This window comes from Myotis davidii, unplaced genomic scaffold (assembly GCF_000327345.1).
Source record: "Myotis davidii unplaced genomic scaffold, ASM32734v1 scaffold44, whole genome shotgun sequence".
NCBI lineage: Eukaryota > Metazoa > Chordata > Mammalia > Chiroptera > Vespertilionidae > Myotis > Myotis davidii.
This window is the reverse complement of record NW_006299705.1, coordinates 5,303,661-5,326,259: the sequence shown is the minus strand read 5'-3', so window position 1 is coordinate 5,326,259 and position 22,599 is coordinate 5,303,661. Positions and strand designations below refer to the sequence as shown.

General features: G+C 37.3%; 1 protein-coding gene across 1 annotated transcript in view; it reads right to left on the bottom strand.

Moving 5' to 3' along the window:
- Nucleotides 1–871: 871 nt before the first annotated feature.
- Nucleotides 872–22,599, bottom strand: part of JMY (junction mediating and regulatory protein, p53 cofactor) — a 74,996-nt gene continuing 53,268 nt past the window's right edge. The window contains 8 exon segments of the mRNA XM_015571576.1: nucleotides 872–3,578; nucleotides 7,442–7,752; nucleotides 9,053–9,188; nucleotides 9,190–9,576; nucleotides 10,676–10,771; nucleotides 11,810–11,896; nucleotides 13,249–13,436; nucleotides 14,221–14,386. Of these exon segments, the coding sequence (XP_015427062.1) occupies nucleotides 7,445–7,752; nucleotides 9,053–9,188; nucleotides 9,190–9,576; nucleotides 10,676–10,771; nucleotides 11,810–11,896; nucleotides 13,249–13,436; nucleotides 14,221–14,386 (1,368 nt within the window). The 3' untranslated portion in view covers nucleotides 872–3,578; nucleotides 7,442–7,444.

Sequence of the window (22,599 nt, the reverse complement as noted above, 5' to 3'; positions counted from 1 at the left end):
GCTAAAAGTATTACATTCTCAGTGAATGTAATTAAAAATGGAGTCTCAGGGAATGTATAAAGTTAAATTGTGTTAATTGTACACTGGTCCCATCCCAAACAGAGAGAATGCTCCCCCCATTTATTTTTGTTCCACTAATAAAAGAATTTCCATTCTTAGTGTCTGCTATGGCCCAAGTGTGCTTTACAAAAGTGGTCACGCCATGTTACCAAATATTGCTACATAGGTCAGCTTTGTAGAAACCAAGGCCCCCACCCCTCCTGTATAATAAAAGGGTTATATGCAAATTGACTGAATGGCAGAACGTCCGGTCGCTATGACGCACACTGACCACCAGGGGGCAGACGCTCAATGCAGGAGCTGCTCCCTGGTGGTGAGTGCACTCCCACAGGGGAAGCGCCACTCAGCCAGAAACCCAGAAGCTGGGCTCACGGTTGGCGAGCACAGTGGCAATGGTGGGAGCCTCTCCTGCCTCCGCGGCAGCACTAAGGATGTCCGACTGCCTGCTTAGGCCCGCTCTGCACGAAGTGGACCTAAGCTGTCAGTTGGTCATCCCCTGAGGGCTCCTGGACTGTGAGAGGGCGCAGGCCAGGCTGAAGGACACCCCCGAGTGCATGAATCTCATGCATTGGGCCTCTAGTTACATAAAAGTGCTGAAATTTTTCTACGGTTTCATAGAATAGCCCCACAGTCCCACTATGGAAATACTACACCTGATCAAGTGTCATAGTCATGTCTAAAAGTCTATTTGAAAATGCATTTTATAGAAATGTTTAAGTTTCACAATGAAGAATTAAGGAATGATTGCTTTTATGCTGCTCACAAACTCAGTAAGCCTATAAAATATACATCAAGTAAATAAGACAGTTGCTCATCTTTTAAAAATCTTTTTTAGCCAGGCATTTCTTCATATTGCTATAATATAGTACCATTGGGATTTTAAATCATTAGGAATACCTTTTCTATACATTCCACATTGGTTATATACACATAATTTTAGTTGCATTAGAATATATAGTTAACATTGACATTTAAGTGAGCAGTAAGTAATACTGTCCTCAAAACATCCCCCAGATCACCACCTACTTGTTTCCCTATTTTAAATATATAGTAGTTGAGGCCAGATTAGTAAATTAACTTCTAAACTGATTCAGCGTAAGCAAGCAGTTGTTTGCAGATTCTTATATATGGCAATGATACATTAACAGAAATACAGCTGTCAAATATTTAAAACCATATAAACAGTATAGGCAAGTTTGGAAGTGGAAACGTGATCTATAAGTACCACCATAACTAAAATATATACAAATGAAATACTAAGGCCGAAGGTGCTCATCTTACTGGCGCAAGAAAAAAAAGAATTTAACCATGTCAACATAATTCCTGTTGGGGTCTAAAACTGCTTTAAAATTAAAATGAGGATTCAACTGGTCAACTCATCTTAATAGACAAGTCGATGGTAGTTATTTTAAATTTTAATATTATTTGTGAGAACTCTTAAAGGTTGATGACCTACAGTAACATGCAATTCCGTGGAAGTAGGAATCTGAATCTCTAAGGGAAGCGAGTGTGTTAAAGAAGTTATTTACCAGAGAATGAGCATAGCTGGCGGCTCTAACCTACTCATCTTCAAGTGTGAGATAACCTTCATGGAGATCACAGGACCCTTGGAATTGCAGCTGTAACACCAAATGGGTAGCAATTCCCTCTAGACATATGAGAGTTCTAGTGCTTTTGCTGTTAATTTAACATTGCCTTCTCCTGTATTTTTCTAAATGTCAATGAATGAAAAACAAAACAAGCATCCAAAGGCATAACATTGAAATGTGATTTTTTTTATGACTTGTAAATTTACTAAAACTTCTTAAAAAATACATTATCAAACCAATCATTCTTTGGGTTAGGAAGCATGCTTCAATGCCTTACGGATGTAGATAGGAAAAAATCTCCCCCACTCACCATCATGGGATGAAGATTAGTTTCTATATTAGATCTATATTTCCAATCTTCCCAGACAAGATGTGAAAATAGTGCTAGAATAAACCAATGTATTGTGAAACATATTACCAACATTTAAGCAGAAAGATTTTGTTTTACATGACCGGTGTCAGAATATTTTCTCCATAATTGCTCTCAAGAAATACCACTTTAATGTGACAAAGGTGCGAGCATTTCGTTTTCCTCTGGAATATCGATTCATTGGAGGGCTTTTACACTGGGACTGCTTTCTGAGTCTAGGTCAGATAATTGCCTCATAAGAAATAAAAGTCTTTTTTGGTATTTCGGTCCTCCCTGCATATAAAGGCCAAGATCTGTCTTATGCAGAATACTCTACAGAGTACTGTATTGAGTCCAACATATCTACCTTCATTTAAGCCCACAGCAGTCCAGCTGAGAACACATAATGGCTCCATTCATATAAACGCATCCTTTAGGACTCCATTACAGCAAAACAGGCACCTAGAGCTACATACATTTTTAATTTAGTGACAATAACAAAGACTCTATCCAAAAACTCCACTCAAAGCATGTGAAATGCCAGCTAAAGAGGCTTTTCTGCTTGTCTAATTTTTTCTGCATATTTGTAGAGCACTTTTTTTTCACTGTGGAGCATAAAAATAAAAACTTAAATGGTACATGATAAAAAGACTTAAGATCTGCATTCCTATTATAGAATCCTGATTTTTGATTCTCAATAGGAAAGTCATGTTGAATTACAGTAATCAAGCAATAGTTCAAACAAAAGACCAAAAATAATTTGAAATATTATCAAATTACAAAGTATTGCTTCTCATAAACAAAGCTGCACATAATATTCAAACTATTATAAATTCACAATTATGAAGAGCTATTTAAAAGCATGGAAATTTTACTTCAAAAACTTACAAAGTGTAAGAGTGTGTGGTCTTCTAAAAATATGCCATGTTAAATGTATCATATTGTGGTAAACACATTAATAGATGCATCTCCATAGTTTTGTATCTTTCCAGATATTGTTCAACATCTTTATGAAAATTCCTTTGGAGATAATGTGGAAATTTTCAACATCTGATTTTCTTTCAATTCCTGTCCCAATGGCTATCATGATAAACTTCTTTTTCAGAGTGTCACACTATTTATATAAGCTGATATGGAAGAAGCTCTGTAATTTTCAAGCAGATGACTATTCAGTGCACTGAACAATAGATTTCAAAGGAGTCCCAATACAGCTCACAGGAGACCTCTGTCCACCCAGTGCTCTTCCAACTCATAGCAACCCCTAGCTTTACTGGCCACTATAAGTATGTAAGTGGGTGGACAGGAGGGGAAGATGGTAACAAAATGGGAGTCTCTCTGAAGGCCTCTTCTTCAGTGTAGTCAGGAACATTGCACATCTAAAACTCATGTTAACCACCATCTATTGGAATGACTGAAAAAGTAAAAACTTGCCAATTGTGCTTCCTTTTTTCACACCACTGAGCCAATACACTTTGGATCTAATGGAATCCAATTCTGGAACCAAGTGTTTAGAATTTGTTTTTCAAAAGAATATGAATCGGTCTTCAACTGCAGGTATTTTTTTCTTTTTCGTGAGTCACCTGTTTATAAATGAAATAACAATGTATTAAAAAAAGAATGACCTATTAAATGTAGAATGTACATATGTTCCCTCATAACTTCAGCAATATCCAGAATGAACACTGATGATTTTTCCTTATAAATGGCCATTTATACAGACCGTTTTAAAAAAAAGGATATGCTTGTATTCAAAAGAAAATAAAAATAAAAAATTTACATATGGGTTTTGATCACTGTTAAAAGGTTGTAAAGATTCTTTCACTTTTATTTTTACTTCTTTTAAAATAACATTTTACGTAAATACAAAAAGGAAAAATATAATCTCAAAATTTTTGCCTAATAAACTGTCAGTATAAGAACTATTACATGAGATTTTAAAAATTCACTAGGGAGCAATTTTTGTTAGATTGACATTTAGAGCACGGGATTAATACTGGTCTTTAAATGCGTGCTTTACCAAGACTTCTTAAAATTCAAAATAGTTGTGTTTGAGATCTATGAGCTTACCTATGGAACAGGAAAATTTATGTAAAAGTTCTGGTACTTATCAAATAAAAGCTGACATGAACAGAATACTAAGTTATTATAGTTCTGTGTTATCTAACACTGTAGCTACATGTGGCTATTGAGCACTTAAAATGAGGCGAGTGTGACTGAGAAAATGAATTTTTAGTTTGATTTAAATTAAAATATAAAGTGGTAGAAAATATTTTTTCTACTAAATACAATTTTATTGTTTTGATAGGACATTTCACTTTAACCATTGAATATTTAGCATCCAGACTGAGATGTACTATGCTGTAATTTATACTAGTAAGTATAAAATGTACAGTGGATTTTGAAAATTCAGTACAAAAAAATGTGAATTATGTTGTATATTTTTTTATATTGAAAACATGTTGAAAGATACTATTTTGGATATAGCATGTAAAATAAAGTATTAGTAAAATCAGTTTCACCCATTCTTTTCTAACTTCTTTAAGTATAACTAGAACTTTTAAAATCCTATGTGAGGCTCACATTGTATTTCTATTGGACAGAGTAATTATAGTTACTTCATAAGTTTAAGAAGGACCCCTCAGGGCCCTAGCTGGTTTGGCTCAGTTGGATAGAGGTGGGCCTGTGGACTGAAAGGTCCTGGGTTCTATTCCAGTCAAGGGCACATGCCTAGGTTGTGGGCTCGATCCCCAGTGGGGGGCATGCAGAAGGCAGCCAATCAGTGATTCTCTCTCAACACTGATGTTCCTATCTCTCTCTCCTACTCCCTTCCTCTCTGAAATCAATAAAAAAATATTTTTTTTTAAAAAGGACCCCACAGGGAACAAATCAGAAACTGAATAAAGTCTATATAACTACATGTACTTCCTTATGTTTAGAAATACCCTTCAAGGACACTGTTACCTATAATTTTCTCTGGGAAGAGTTTTTAGAGGAGAGCGAGGCAGAACAGGGACCTTCACTTTTTACTTCATGAAGTTTTGAGAAGTTAGCTCTTCCAAAGAAGTATGTAATCACATCAATGATTTAAAAGCTCTAAGAATGAAGCCAATTAATAACAGGGATACAAATTACAGCTTTTTTAGCTATCTGTGGAGAAGTATCTACAACATTTAAAAATGATTTCCCAAGCCCACACACAGTTGAAATGGAGCTTGTTCATCAATGCCAGCTCCATCGGTGGAGCATACAGCTAATCTATAGATTGCTTCTGGTGTAGGATATACTGTCTTTTAAAACTAGCTTTGCAGCTATCTGAGCTCATACATTTTGTGGAACTATTTCATTGTTTCTCTCAACATTATACTACATATACCAGTCATAAAAAAAAATCATTCTAAGAGAGAAAAGTTTTAGGCAATTTTCAAAGTGGTTATTTATCCTGGACATCAGAAATAAGGCCAAATTAGCAGCCCAAAGCTATAAATAACGGACACTTGAATGTAGGAAATACTATTGCAGTATCTGTGCTCGGCAGGATCTAGTAGGATGGAAGATGACAAACAGTGATGGGCTGGCGTGAGCAGCTGCTGGGAGGCCATGCACCCTGCCTGGGCCACTGCAGTCAACTAATAAAAGGACTAAACATACTCATTCTGTGAAGGCCCACCTGAGGGATTAACCAATCAGCACTAAGATGGTAGTTTCAGGCATAGGTTTAGCAGCTCACCGAGAAGCTGTAAGCAGGAGACAGGCAATAAAAATAGGTAGCAAGCACTGTAATGTGAAAGACAATAAGTATCCAGTCAAAAAGATTCCTTGTCAAGACAGATCTGAGTCTCTCAACACATTCATACACCAAGTAGACATACTGATATATTTATACCCCTCTGCAAAGCATAGTATACATATACGTACAAGCACAAATGGTTTGAAATTATTGTGGGATCCATAAACATGCCACATAGAGTGACTATTAATTAGGACCTCTATAAATAACTCTCTTGGAAGAAAGGATACCAAAAGCCCCCAAACCACAGCAGGACCATGGTATTCTGGAATGCTGGCTCAAGCACATTAAAGGTAACACACAACCACTTAAGAGAAATGTGATTTTCCCCCCACCCATTTTGTTAAGTTACTGATCTGTGCAGATGCTGCTGGAGAGATGTGGAACAGGTAAAATTGCTTTTAGTAATATTTGATATCCAAAATAGTATCTTTGAACATGTAATCAATCTAAAAATTAATGACAGTTTGTTTTGTATTAAATCTTCAAAATCCAGATGTATTCCTGCATATGCATCAGTCCTGGGGAGTGAAGGTCAGGAATCTGCACTTTTAATAAGCTTTCCAGGTAATTCTTATAATTAAGCATGTTTAAGAATAGTTGTGCTGATGTGCCCTAGCCAGTTTGGCTCAGTGGATAGAGCGTTGGCCTGCAGACTAAAGGGTCCCAGGTTTGATTCCAGTCAAGGGCATGTACCTTGGTTGCAGGCTCCTCCTGGAGGCAACCAATCAATGTGTTTCTCTCACACAGATATTTCTCTGTCTTTCCCTCTCTCTTCCACTCTCCCTAAAAATCAATGGAAAAATATCCCAAGGTGAGGAGTAACAACAACAAAAAGAATAACTGTGCTGATGAATATGTTTATTCTTTACTCCCTCCAGGACTATGAGTCCCCCCTTTTTGGTGAATGTTGTGAAGCTGTATACTATTTAACTTATAATATATGTTATCGTTACTGATTCTATATATTTAACATCATTTCTAATTACCACATTACTTTAAAATTACCTTATTAAAATATACATTAAATAACGTATTAAAATAATACGTTAAAATGTACTGGAGTATAACTCTCTATTACCCTGGTAGAATGCCAAATGTGTAACCAATACTCATAGGGGTACTCAATAAGATATGTATATGTATAATTTTTATATTATATTAACTGCAATTTTAAACAATGCAGTTACTATAAGCAGCCTGAAAATGATTAACCTCAGTTTTAAAGGCTTAGAAAGCTAAATAATCAGATAACACAATTACTTTTCTAGACTGATCTTCGAAAATTCCTTCACAGGCAGCTAATAAAACATCAAAATTTAATATGCATATGTTTGTAATAAAAATGCTTCAGTTAGAAAAGGCCTTTTCTGTTTTGAAAGACTTCCCTGGTATTAGATAAGAATATCCTCTATACTTGGGATAGGACTGTACTGCCATATAAAAAACAGCATTTACATAGCAGTATCTTTGAAAAGTGCTTTCCTATTAAGTTTTAGGAACTACAGAAGTAAAATCTTAAGTTTACAAATTTATGACCCAACTATAATTGGCTTGTATAATAAATAATAAACCTCAGGCTCAATATAAGAGACCTCATCATATCCAATATAAAAGCTGTGTTACCAACGCTACTGAAGAAAGTAAGACATTTACTTGTTAGTTTTCCCATTCTGTGCAAGGCAAGGTCTCTTCTTCATCCTCAGACTCAGGGGATGCTTCTTTGATTCTCCTAAGAGCTTCATGGATGCTCCGTGTGAGAGGGTCTGTGTCAGGCAGAAGCGTGAAGGATTCTCTCAAAACTTCCTTCTGTACTTTCTTCAATTTTACCCCCTTCCTTATTTGTGCCAAGATATTATTACTATCATCTTCATCAGGAAAAGGAGGCAGAGTTCGTTGTTCAACCTTTTTCAGATGAAAACTACCACGTTTCAAGGAAGCTAACACCTCATCCATGGGTGAGCTCACTTTAGAAAATGAAAGAAAACAACTGGAGTTAGAGTAACACATAAAAAGTCAAACTACTACAACCTCTAGACCAGGGGTCCTCAAACTTTTTAAACGGGCCAGTTCCCTGTCCCTCAGACTGTTGGAGGGCCGGACTATAGTTTAAAAAAAAACTATGAACAAATTCCTATGCACACTGCACATATCTTATTTTGAAGTAAAAAAACAAAATGGGAACAAATACAATATTTGTATTTGCATGTGGCCCGCGGGCCGTAGTTTGAGGACCTCTGCTCTAGACTGCAGGACTTGATAGCCCATGACACTGGAAACACCATCTACAAAACGGCCCATGCAGTGTAAACAGAAGGTTCCAAAGCACAGGGCATCCTAATTACACTTACTAAAAAGAAATCCCAAGACTCAATTCCATGTCAGGTATTATCGGTATTCCTATCATTTCCCATGTGAGAAAAGGGAACAGATTGGGAGCTAGGAGTTGGACGTTAGTAGTATCATAGGTGAGGCTTCTGAAGGATTTCCATAATGCACCAGCCCAACCTGAATTCCAAAGTGACTGGGTTATACATTTAATTTTTAAAAATTAATTTTGGTTCATTATAGTGATATTTTGCATTTAGTTGTTTTATACACGCAATTCTACTTGGATTAAGGTAAAAATATTTTAGAGGATAGTCTTTCAGATTAAAATATAATATGCAAAATGTTCTATATAATATTCTATGCAAGCTAAAGCTGCTTGAGGGCCAAGATTTTCTGTTCTTTTCAAAAAACAGCTTTAACATATAATATGACATGCAAGAAATTATACATATTACTCCTTATTCTTCTTTGATTCTTTATATGAAGAGTATACCAAGGTCCTCAATAAACACGTGACCAAATGTTACATTGTCCTGCCAATGCCATCCTAGTGTAATAGTTCTGACCAAATGACTTAAGCTTTCCGATGTGAATACCTTTCTTGTATTTCCCAGGTTTAAAATCACTTTTTTTTTTTTTTACACAAAAGGAGCTTCCTACTATGTATTACCAAATAGATCAAGTATCACTTCTGAAGATTTATTTTTAAAAATATGCCCAACAGCTAAAGGTACACACTGCTATGTCTGTAGAAATTTGTCAATATGGGTTGGTGAGAATTCTGCCCTGCTGTGATCTTGAAAACCTATTCGCTATCAAATAATGTCCAGAAATAATGTACTAATATTAAGCTTCATAAGATCCTGTGAAATAAAAGTGCTTTGATTATGCCTCACTTTTTCAACAGATGAACATGAAAAGATCTCTTTAACTTACCTCTCCTTCTCTGCAAACCTTCAGCAGTCTTTTTGAGCTTCTTCCTGGCACTGACCAGCTGGCTGCTATCAAAGAGATGTGCTGAAGGGGCACTTGCAGATTTAGGGATCCTCTTCTCGTTCCCCTCCACACTAGGTAGAGGGTGGTGGGGGAGGTGGTGTTGGAGGAAGAGGTGGTGGGAGTGGATCTGTGGTAACAGAACCTGGTTCAAGGTCAATATTATTCAAAAGTGAAAGAGAAACAGTGGGGCACAGTTCCGAGGTAACACCACTGAGAGGTAATGAAGTGGCTTCAAGTTGTACTAATGAAGTATCTTCAAGTTGTATGAGGCTTTGGGCTTCTGCTGTCTGCGAGGACCCAAGCTTGCCTCTTCCTTTCTGCACCTCTTCACTTTTCTCTTCTATCTGCAGTGCTCCTGGCATAGAGTTGCACTGGTCCTCGCAGGGCACAGGACTAGCGGCACTTTTTCTTGCATGAGCCAGTCGCAATCTGCTTGACTTAAATATAACTTGGCCAGGGTACCTCTAAAAAAACAGACGTTATAACTGGTTAAATTATGTTAAAATGATTTATGAACAATTGGCTATCTATTTTCTCTCTCAAGTGAAAGATGTTCTTTTGGAGCTTTTGTAATTTTCAGGGAAACTTTTGTAATACAAAATTGTAATACAGTTATACAGAAAACCAGAATACCAAAGTGTAGTAACTTTCAGTTATCACCAAACTCTTTAATGTGTGCTCATCATCATATCCTTTATGGATTATCTTGTAATCCTCTTATCAACTTAAGCAACTATTCAAAATTATCACTATTAAAAAAAGGTCTTTACTGAATAAAATTATGAATTTAAACGGAAAAATAATAGGAATGTAAATTACACAACATAAATGATGTAAAACATATATGTGCAGAAAGCTAAGGGACTATTAGTTTCTTACATGTATTTTCAAATGCTTACAGATAAAATTTTTGGGAGTACTGACTGACATAACAACTCTCATTCTGTATTTTTACTGTAGTGAAACCTAGCATTAATGCGTTTGCTTAACTCAAGGCTTAACACCCTTTTCACTATAATACTAATAGGACTTTATCAAAAGCTTCCAACAGTGGAAGCTTTATCAACTAAAACCATTCAGCTTAAGCAGAGTTCGAAGGAAATATTTAGCTGCTGTGATGTCAGTGTCCAGAGTCATGGTTTCACCTGGTAAGAAAACTGCTGAAGCATTTCTCATGTATGCTGATCCACTCTCTAATTCTGTCACTGATCATTTCCATAGATTACTATCATAGGTTGATGTATGTGGAATTAATAACAAGTTGATGCTTGAAATGGAGAGTTGGTTGGAAACTAATTACTTTATAATTAGTTTATAATTCAAGTGGAACCCATGCTTCCCAGGGGCCTTGACCATTCCTCTTATACTCGACTGAAGTGGTAGCCAAGGGTCACAGGATATTAATTCTAGAAACAACCAGAGGAAAGGTAGCCATGCAAATCAAAACTAACTTACTTTCTAAACAACAAAGGGAAAACCCAAGTTTTTCTCAGACAAAGAAATCTTGTAATAGGAGTGTGTATGTAGCAATGAAAAACCATATAGTTACTGTACTTTTATTACCTGTTTAAAAGTTCGAAGTCTATCCAGTGTTCTCTGTCTTTCTTGGCTAACCCAAGCACTTTTTCTTTCTTCTTCATCATGTAATTTCTCTCTCTTCTGGTAAAAAATGAGTAGTAATTCAATTATGATGTTTCCCATTTCTTTTTATCATTAATAGGAAAAAAAGAACAGAGTTCTCCCAGTGTGTCAGGTGGGTAACCCCAAAGAATGATGCATTAAACAAAATGTTTTATGGCATGAAGCACTATCCATTTTTAACAAATTATCATTTTAAAATTCACAATGGTAAAAATAATACTATTTTATTTTTTTCATTTACTCCCAATTAAAGAATTTTATTCTGTAAAATAGAATAAAATCTCTGAACTAAAAAATGTTTCATTTTTGTGGCCCTGGCTTAAACAATTTTAGTATGAAACACTTATAGCTGTTAATTCTGCTAACTCAAACAGTGGACCTTAAAATAAATCCATAAACACTTGGTCAGTAATTTAGATATTACACAGGCCAACCAATATAACCAACAGTTAGAAAAAAATAAAAGTAGTTCCACCATCATACATAAATTATTTGCTTTACTATCATAACTTATAGCTGGCAGTTATCTGTACAAAAATTAAAAATTTTTCTCATATTGTTGAATCAACTAAAAGCCATCTAATTGAGTCTTATTAGGCAGAACAGATATTAAATAAATGAAAAGGCTTTCTAGATAAGCAAATGGGTTATGAAACTTTATTTTTCTGCTTTGTTTTAAAAAATTGGGGCTACTTCCCCCAAGACCAGATAATTTCACATGGAGTATGATGGTGGTTCCAGTGTGTCATTAATCTGTCTTTCTTCCATTTGTCTGCTGTCCTTTACAAATTCTATCATCCATTATTCTCTTATTCTATTGATTCTCTCTTCTTTCCCACCAGCTTTGTCCTGGATAATATAGTTTCTAATGAGAATTACTGCTCACATTTGCCTTAGATGGTTATATCAAAATCTAAAGGATGACTGGAATCGTCAAACTAAAAGTGTACATGAAGTTTCAGGAAACCCTCATGCACAATGCTCAACTGGTAATGTTACTAGACACTACAGTAAAAATCAAAGTTTTGTTCTAAGTCTCCAAGAATACAAACTTACTAGTTGTACTGTGTGATGGGTTCTGTAGTTCTCTTCACTCTGAAGGTGCTGATGGAATTTTTCGTTGTGTTTTGCAATACAAATTTCCTATAAACACATAAAATATGTTTTAATATAAGTGGAACTTAAAGATTTAAACAACATACCAGGGTTTATGTGATAAGTCACATTTTAACATATAACTGCATAGCAAAGTATCAAATAAACCACCTCTGGTTTCTCATTTCTAAGGCTGAAGCAGCATAAACCAAATAATCAGGATCTTAAAAAGAGTCTTCTATCAAATTATTAAAACTTCTCTTCCATTCCTGATTTCCCTTTTTTGGAGGGGGAGGGATGGGGCAAGGCAGAGTGGAAGAGGGTGTCCTTATATAATCTCAAAGGCCTCTTTCAGCTCTGAAGTCTGTGGCCAGAATATTCTGTCTTACTGTACTCCTTAAACTGTCTGGGCAAAAAGGATATACAACTCCTGGCTTAAAGTCTGTATTCTTAAACTCTCTCTGATGAATTAAAGAACATGATTTTGTCCAAACTGCTTTGAAGCATATTATGAAATCTTAAACTTTTGGCCACAGACTTTAGAACAAAAAGAGAACTTAAAGACTAGAAAGTCAGAATTATGTTCTTTCTAATCATGTGAAACAAAAACGTAGTAATAAAATGGGATATATGTGCTTCTTTACAAAATAATGCACTGCCATTTGGCAACTTTAGTGGCACCACGCTGAATCTTCATTTTCCCTGCATCCTCTTGGAAAGCCCTCCAGATGAAAGGGTTTCCATTAGTTCCCAACACTCTCAGAGCTATACCAAAGATTACTCTTCTAATCAGAGAAAGGCATCTAAGGAATGACATTTTAAGCCAGTAAACTATTTTTCTAAAGCAACTGTTGATATTATATTCTTCCCCCACACTGGGTTAAATCTCTTGCCTAACAAGTATTGATCATGAAATGAACTTGTCCAGGGTAGTCTCCCTGGGGGAAAAAAGGCAGTCCTATACAGTGACATGATACAGTGGTATACTGACTTAGGCTTCTGGGTCACACAGACCTCAGACAGAATCCTACCTTACCCCATACTAGGCACTTTTTCTTGGGTCATTTATTTAACCTTGGTTCCCTTGGTTATAACATGAAAATACAGGTCCACAATCCCTTATCCAGAACAAAGGTCAGATGTGTTTTGAAATTGAATTTTTTTTCAGATTTTAAAAAGGTGATAGGTTACATATATCATATTACCAAGGAACTCCAGCAGGATTCTGAAGCAGCACTCCATAATAACTTACTTCATTTTAAAAGATGAACAAGTATTAGTGACAAACTAAATTAAAATTATTAGCTATGGATCAAGGATTAGTAATGAATAAAAGCAAAATTTAAAATTAAGGCTGAATTTCATAAATACATAACCTATTACACCTTTTTTTTAAATACCTTTTTATTTCTGAGGTAGGCTTTCTTGGCTGAAACCCGTCCACGTCTTGCTTCCAGCTGGCGTGCTTTCTGCTGAAGTTTATGCAGCTCTTCTCTCTGTAAATGCACCGATGCTGCCATCTCTTCCTTCTCCAGCATGGCCTCCATGCTTTCATAAGTGTCATAGTATACCACTTCATCTCTTTTTTCTGGTACAGAATAGCAACAAAGAGTAATGGTTAAGAGCGTGGACTGCAGAGACAGAACAGGGCTCTCATCCACTTACTGGCTCTGTAACCTCAGGCAAAGCCATTATCTATATATATAAAAGCCTAAGCAACTGTTACGACCCGATGGTAGCTATGACGCACACTGACCACCAGGGAGCAGATGCTCAATGCAGGAGATGCCTCCTGGTGGTCAGTGCGCTCCCACAGCTAACCTCCTGCAGCTGGCCAACCTCCTACAGTCCCTCCCCCCTGCTGGCCGGCCAGGTTAAGGGACCCTACCCATGCATGAATTTGTGCACTGGGCCTCTAGTCTCTTTTAACCAGGGGGCAGACGCTCAATGCAGGAGCTGCCCCCGGCTGGCAGGCTCTGCTGGGGAATGGGGAACCGGGGGTGGGTGATGGCGCCAGACCAAGGCAGGTGTGAGCGAGCCTGGCCTGTTTGCCCCGCCAGTCACCCCACACACAGAGGGTGACTGGTGGCAGGGGGCAGGGCCAGTGAGTGGGTGGGAACAGCCAATTTCTTGGTTACTCCCCTTGGCCAGGAGGCTCCGATTGCCCAACGGGTAATGGGGAAAAGGGGATGGGTGGCTGCAGACATGGGCAGCAGGGGACGAGGCCGGCTGTCGGCAGCCAGGGAAGATCAGCCCTGATCATGGGCCAGACCAAGGGACCCTACCCATGCATGAATTTGTGCACTGGGCCTCTAGTCTCTTTTAAAGCATTCAATATTTTGTGGACTTATGTGGTTAAATGTACACCATACCAGATATAAGTCTTTTGATGCTTTCTAGTTGTGCTGTCAACAATAACTCTTCACACTTCAAGATTTCAAACTGTACTTCATACAACTGAAGTTGCAGATCATAATAATCAGCTTCTAACTGATCCAATCGGGCTATGGCTTCTGTACCACCCTGCAAACTCTGCATCTGTATTGAAAATAAAAGTATTTCTAGTTGGTGGGGACAAGAAAAAAAAGTCATGTTATAATTTCTAATTAGAAATGAAAACTAATCAGACAGGATAAACCCATAAAGCAATTGTTCTAAGAAACTTGTGGGCAAGAATGAAGATTTTTAAAAGACATAAAAACAGTAATAATTAAAACATATGGTTTCAGAAATAACTAGGCAAACACTGTAAAAATAAGGTTTTTAAAGTTTATGTTACAGCTCATCTATATTTAGGTTAATATATCATTCTAATTATCTTGACATAAATATTAATGGCATCCCTTTTCACTGACAAAAAGAGGTTGATAGTTTTGCAGTTATCCTTTTCATATAAGATGCATGAATACCATTAGGCCATACTTGGATAGACACAACAGAGGGGGGAAAGTCTGCTGAACACCACACATCAAGAGCTTTATTTTGCTCCAAGATCACAGCCTGGCTGGCTTCTAGGATCTGTTGACTGGAGAAGAAGGTGAGTGGATGTGAGCTAGAGCGGCATGACAACTGCTTTCCATGGAAATCCTTGCAACCTACTGATAATGATCATTATTAGTATCTAAATAAACACAGGGTCCTACAGTGAACCTAAGGGATTCAGACATTTCTATGTATGTCTCATGAAGTAGTTGGGTGATCTTGAATGAGATTTTTTGTTGGTTGGTTTTTAGTCCTGAAGTGAGAGGGAGATATTTTGCTGGGCACCAGAAGAAAATCACCATGAGGAAAAGTATAAGTTAGATAATGGTTCCATATATTTCTATTTGGCTCTTTGGAAAAAGACAGGTGCAAGAAACTTTTCATGAGTCTGTAATATGGCAATAGTTTTCTGGTATGAGAGAGTAGGTATTCTTCCAAAAACGTTTCTTCTAAGAACATGGCACCACTCTTTGGCAGTTTAAAAGTTCAAGCTCAGAAGTTCCAAGAGACTGGCACAGGTATCAATTTGCTGGGAACTAGCAGCACCGCGAGGAGGCCCTGGGCTCAAGTGGCATGCTAAGGAGTGACTAACAAAGGAAGTGGGGGGAGAACAAAGAGGGAAATGAGAGAAATGTTTATGAGCTCTAGTGAGACATCACCGGGGCTTCCAGAATCCCAGGAACACACTTAACTGATAGTCCTGGGCAGCCATGGCAGCAGACAGTGAATTCTCATTGCTACAAAATAACCCCTTCTGGCTAGTGAGGTTGGTTAAAACATGTTAGCACATAAAAAGAGTATTTTTAAACAAGATTCCAGCCTTCCTTTACATTTTAGATATCCATATAGTTCAATTCTTTTAATAAAAATTTTGAACTGCAAAACAACAGTTAAGCTGGGGTCTAAATGTGCAACAGTATACATTTAAAAATAACCAGATGAATCAAATACAGTGCTATTTAATTTTATAAACATTTTATAAATAGATAGTTAATAAGTTATCTAACTTGTAAGTCAGTGATCCTGCTACACTAGGGAATATGAGTGACAAACAAGAAATATAGAACGAAGTCAAAATGGGTTTAATTATAGTTTCACATGAAGGAGAATGCTGACAAAATGAAATCCTGCTGCTTTTGCCCTAAGTCATAAAAGAAGAATCTAGGAGTCATTTCTTTGCTAAACTCCGTCTTGCTATAAATTATAAACCCTTTACAGACTATTTTGGGGGTCCTGTCCAGTCCTGGAGACCACAGTCCCATGATATGAAGAGATAGAATGTGTAATGTTAGAAGGCTTTAATTCTTGTAAGTGGGGATTTATAATCAGTAAAACCTTAGTGTGAATCACTAAAGGTATCACTAAAAACCTTCATCTATTATCAGTTCTCCAGTGATGCTGTCCAGCGCGGACTTGTCCCATCTTTACTACCTCTAGTTCTCGCCAGCCAAAAGTGACCATTTATCTGCCACTATTATGACATGTGCTAACTACCAGACTCCTGTCCCATACTTTGGCTAAGGAAGGAAGTTCAAAGTCCCCTGCTAACATACCTGTACATTGTCAGCTGTCCCAACTACAAGTAGAACAATACTCCAATTCCTGCCCAGGGCCCAAGTACCTTAAAAGCATTTGAGATGAATAATGATACCAGAGTACAGCAAATAGCAAAGAAAGGAAAGGGTATTCTTTAACAATAAGCAATCTCATCCCCAATTTTCTGGCTTAGTGAGTTCTCTTCAGAGCAAGGGAGTCCAGAAGTGTATTTGGCATGGCTGGGTTCAAAAGAAGGACAAAACCTCATGAGAGACAGAAGCACAGACAAGAAATCTGTTAAGTACCAAACTCTGAGAGAACAAACAATAGGGCAGTGATGGGTCTCAGGAAAGTTAGAGATGTAGAGAGGACTTTTGTGGGATAAGCTAAGGAGAAGGGGGTTAAAGACAAGCTAGGGAAATCTTAAGAGGGCAAAATGGTGCTGAGAGGTTTGTCTAAACTTCAACATGGTGGGGAAATTCTCACTGAAAGGCATGGAGAGGTATGTGAAGGCCACATTGCTCCAAATCTCTTCCCTGTAACATCTGAAATTTCCAGACTGACTTTTTTTCCTGGTGTCTAACTCAGATGACAGCCACAGAACTAAGGGAATGGGAATCCAGAGTGGATGGAGCACTAATTGTGAGCAATGGAGCCATGTAGAGAAGGAATGTGCCACAGATGGAACCTGGGGGGCAGTGCTTCCCCTGACAAGGAGGAAGTCTAAAGAGCAGGTTAACTGTTCAAGAAAAAAAGACAATCAATGCCAATGAAAAAACTCTCTTCATTTCGCCCTTCTAAATAAATTTTTGAAATCAAGACCCCAAACCAAACTGTGCCTTCCTAAGGTAACCTAAGTAGTACTAGCAACATTAGAACGAGCTCAATTCTACCAATTCCTACAAGGATGGTCTTTCCACTTAGACCAGTGGTTCTCAACTTTCTGGCCCTTTAAAAGAGTTCCTCATGTTGTGACCCCCAACCATAAAATTATTTTCGTTGCTACTTCTTAACTGTAATTTTGCTACTGATACCAATCGTAATGTAAATATCTGATATGCAGGATGGTCTTAGGTGACTCCTATGAAAGGGTCATTCAACCGCCAAAGGGGTCACAACCCACAGGTTGAGAACCACTGACTTAGACAAAAGTAGGGAGCACTGTTCCAATAAATATGGAAAAGAAAACAAAGAAAAATGTTTCTGCAGTAAATCCAGCAAGGAAATGGAAGTACAGGAAGTATTAGTCGACATATGTATATCCACATAAGTACATCATACACTGTTGACCCACAGATAATCATTGCCCCCTGCACAATAATGATAAAGTAGTTTTCATGTGTACCTATTTTACTGACCGTACTATATCATAAAAACACCTATAAAGTCATTTACATAAAGACCGATGGCCCTGTCCTGCCTTTTACTCTACTATGCTAGAAAACCCCACAACATGTGAGGGGCTGTGAAAAACAGAATATCTATGGGTTGAGCCAATATAGTAGCCAACAAATACTCACTGAGCACTCACCACTATGTGAGTTAGAGAGAATATGGCAGTAAACAAGAAATGAAGCACGGGTTCAAAGAGTTGTCATAAAAATAATGCACAGCGTAAGAGAAATAACATTAAAGGCAAGCTCGGCAAGCATTCAATCAAGACTAGCCCTTTTATGTGGAAAAGATGAAAAGAACATGAGACTTATAACCAGACAAACCTGGGGTTCCACCATAACAGCTGCACGAATAGGGAACTACATACAAGCTAACAGAATTATCTAAAATTCCACATTTCAGAAATATTTTAAAATTGGAAATATCCATAATTTCTTTGATGTTGAAACCTAACATCACCATCCATTTGTAGGAAAATATGATCTGACTTGATGTGAGTCCCTATTTATTCCACGTAATATAAATATCTATATGTTTCATTACTGAAATGCTAACACTTGTCCAGTAGTTACATGCCCTCAACTGGCTTTCTAAAATCTAAAAAACTAAGAATTCTGAAACATATCTGGTCTTGGGGGCTCCAGATAATGACTTATGGGCTTATAGCATAAAGGATTATGTTTGGGAATTGAGATAATAAGCACTAAGGACAGGGCCTGAAACAAAACTTTTTTTAATAACCACTATCAAAATATAACAGTAAAAATGGAATTTCACAATTAACATTAGAGCTTTTGGAGCAGAACCTAGCTTTCTGTACTAAGAGACTGAAATATCTACTGTACTGATATGATGAAACAGACTCTATCTGCTTACTGATAAAAAAATTAAAAACACAAAACCAGCCTCTCTGCCTCAACAAGCACTCTGGCTTCCCCACCTATGTTCCTTGAGGTTGAAACTTTTTGGAAAGGCCCATACGAAAAACAAACATCTTAAACATGGGAATTATATTTTCCCCACCTCTATATTCCCTTCCATGATACATGCACAGTTAACTAACACAGATCACAATAATATCAAATGTTTATTTTCGGGTTCTTACTCTATGCCAGGCACTTTGCTAAATGACTTATATACATGAACTCATAACTCTCCTAGAGGTATATATTATTTCTATTTTATAGAGAAGTTAAATAATTCACCCAAGGTGGGATCTGTAACTCTGTCCAATTTAGCAGCCACAAGCCATATGTGGCTATTTAAATAATTTAAAATAAAAAATTCTGCTCCTCTGTCATATATGCCACATTTCAGGGGCTCAATACAAATACAGCTAGTAGCTTAGCTTATGGGAAATTGCAGATGTAGGACATTTTCATCACTGAAGGAAGTTCTGTTGAAGATCTCTGTCTATATCATAAGCTCATGCTCATTATAGTATAGTATATAAGTGCTCAATAATCTCTCTATACAAAAAGCCAGCAACTGGAACGCAAAAATGACCAGTCGCTATGATGTCTACTGCGGCCAGCCAACCAGCCTTATTGGGGGCAGGACTGGCTGGCCAACCACCCGTGGCCCCTCCCCGCCACCAGCCCGGGCCCCCGATCAGCTCCCATTGGGGCAGGCCAGCTGGACCCCACCTGTGCACGAATTTGTGCACTGGGCCTCTAGTCAATAACTAATGACTTAAATAAACTGACATAGAGGGCTATAACTTTAATTAATCATAATTTAGCCATATGCTTTTAGGAGAAAGACAAAATAATGAAATAAAAGGAACTAGCCTCAGGATTGGTAAATATAATCAGCTCAATATTCTATAAGTTTATGTATATTCATAGAGATGACCCCAAAGAATCAGTTTTACAAATATGAATGGGAATGGTTAAAATCCTCTGCCAAGACAAGAAAGCACATTGGTATATTTTTAGAACGTTGAACCACAAGGACTGGAATCCAAAGGGTTTTCTGGTTAATTCCCTATTAACAAGAGAACATGGTCAACAGAAGGTAACAGTCCACAAATTAATTGAGATATATGATTTGTTTCATGATGGCATCTTAATTTTAGTATCTATTTCAATAACTATAAAAAGAATCCCTTATTTCATTAATAAACATTATTTTAATGATACTTCTAAAATATATCCTACTTCTAACCCTGTGTGATTAACCTTGTTCAGTGGTTTAAAATCTGATGTGATCTATAAGTAATAATATCTGAAATTAAAGATGTATCTGGATAGACTGTACCTTTGTTTTAAAATCTGGATTGATGGGGAATATACTATTGAAAGTGTGGAATAAAATAGTCACAACTAATTGAACTCACCCTTTCAAAAGTATCGGGCCAAAAACGCAATGATATTTTCAAGAGTTTTTGATGGAAAAATTTGAACACCAGCAGATAGAGGCTCAGATATAGATGATCTTGGGAACCTACAAAATTTGTGTGCAAAGCTGTGCATATGTGTATTTCTCTGAGTACAGGGTTCCTCGCTTTCAAATCATTAAAGGGACAAATTGTGACCTAAAAAGGGTAAGAATGGCTATAATAAGACTCAGAAACAGTTAAAAAGGGGATAGAGTAAAAGGCATCATACTTATTCTGAATACTAGATAGTGTTAAGAAAATTTAAAATTTAAATAGAATTTTGCTTGCCCAGGTGACATTTAATATTTCAGTGTTAATTTAGAAATTTTGTTTCAAGTTCAGCATTTACTCATGTCAAATATTACTAAATATTTTCAACTTAATTGCTATTGTTAATGTTTTGTCACATCAGGAAGAAGTCTTTTGTCTTCAAAATAACCTAAGGAAACACAACATAGTGACATTTTTTAAAAGAACAAAAGTCTCTCCATCGCTTAAATCACAGGGTAGTACTGTATCACAAGGTCTTCACTGGCAAGCGTTTGTTTGGGATGGGCTTAATAACTGACATTTGTTCTGTTTCTCATGAGTAATGTGGTCACCTTAAATTAACGCTAATAAAACTGTATAGTAAATCATCACAGACGCATATAAAAAGCACAATGCATATATTATATGCACACAACAATCATAAACCTGACAAGAATGACTAACTGGCAGTTTTACCAAAACCTTTGAAGATTCAAACACAATCCAGAACGTTAAAAAACAGACTGTTAAGGTAACAGGATGGCTCCAAGGAAAATGACCCCACAGATAATCATCATCCCAGATACTCAGGGCCCATTTTAGCTTCCTCTACCACCCTAGACCAATTCCAGTAAGAATAATGTTCCTGCAATAGCAAGTACTGCAATCAGAAACCTTACACTCAGCAGCTCTTTTAGGCACCCTAAAACAAACATAACAGAAAAGTACTGATGAATGCTACAACATGGATGAACCTTGAAAACATGCTAAATAAAACCACAATTTTATGATTCCCTATGTTGTCAGAACAACTCAATGTCAGTCTGCTTAGAATAAAGCTAGTCAATGTGATGAAGACAAAGAGTGATACTCCACAGGCAATGAAGTGCTAGGATTTTAAGTTTCAAAAGTTCTGGAACTTAGAAGAAAATTCCAGATGGCTAGTAACAAAAAGATCCAATTTTATCTTTAACAATAACAGCAAATAAGAAAATGTAAGGGAAAAATAAAACTACAATTTTGACTTCATTAACAAAAAAATTTCTTTCTAGATCATGACCACGATATCTCATACACTTAAAAAAAAAAAAAATCTTCACCTGAGGATATGTTTTTTCATTGGTTCTAGAGAGAGGAAGAGGTAAAGAGAGAAATATTTATCAGTTGTCTCCCATACATGCCCTGCAACCTGGGTATGTGCCCTGACTAGGAATCGAACCCGTGACCCTTTGGTGCACAGGATGACACCCTAACTACTGAGTTACACCAGCCAGGGCTCATATAGTATTTTTAAAACAAGAGGCAAGCATATGCACTTTTAAAATGTCAATGAGAACTGTCTTGGTATGCCTCCTAAGCCCAAAATGTTTCATAAAGCTGTATTAATACTAGAGGCCTGGTGCATAAAATTGGTGCACTAGGGGATGGTGGTGGTGGTGGTGGTGGGGTTCCCTTAGCCTGGCCTGCACCCTCTCACAGTCAGACACCCCTCTCGCAATACGGGTAGGCCCGATCCCAGCCTGGCCTGCAGGGATTGGGCATAAGCCACAGTCGGACATCTCCTGAGGGACATAGCAGTGCACCAAGCGGTAGGTGGCCAGGGAGGAGCCCGAACTGGGGCTGGGCAACGTGCCGCTGCCGCAGGTGCCCTCGGCAGCTGTGAGCATGGCTTCTGGCTGAGCGGAGCTTTCCTCTGTGGGAGTGCACTGACCATCATGGGGCAACTCCTGTGTTGAGCACCTGCCCCCTGGTGGTCAGTGTGCGTAATAGCAACTGGTTGTTCCGTTGTAATGGTTGCTTAGGTGTTTATATGTATAGATAAGCAGAGACATTTTGCTCTTCTTTACAGACAAAAATGTACTACTTTCACAAATATATTCAATGTTTTAAAAAACAATACAGTCAATCCACAGAATGGGAGCAAAAATTTACAAATTCTATATGTATCTGATAAAAGACTTGTATAGAACTTTCAAATTAGTAATAAAAGAAATTTAAAAATGGCCAAAAGATCTGAATGTTTATTTAAAGAAGATATGTTAAGTGGGCAAAAAGCACATGAAAAGATACTCAACATCAATGCCATTAGGGAATGCAAGTCAAAACCATGAGATACCACTTCACACCCACCAGGATGGCTATGATACGAAGACAAATTGTAAGAAGCATTGGTGGTGGTAATGTAAATCTGTGGAGAAACTGTAACCTT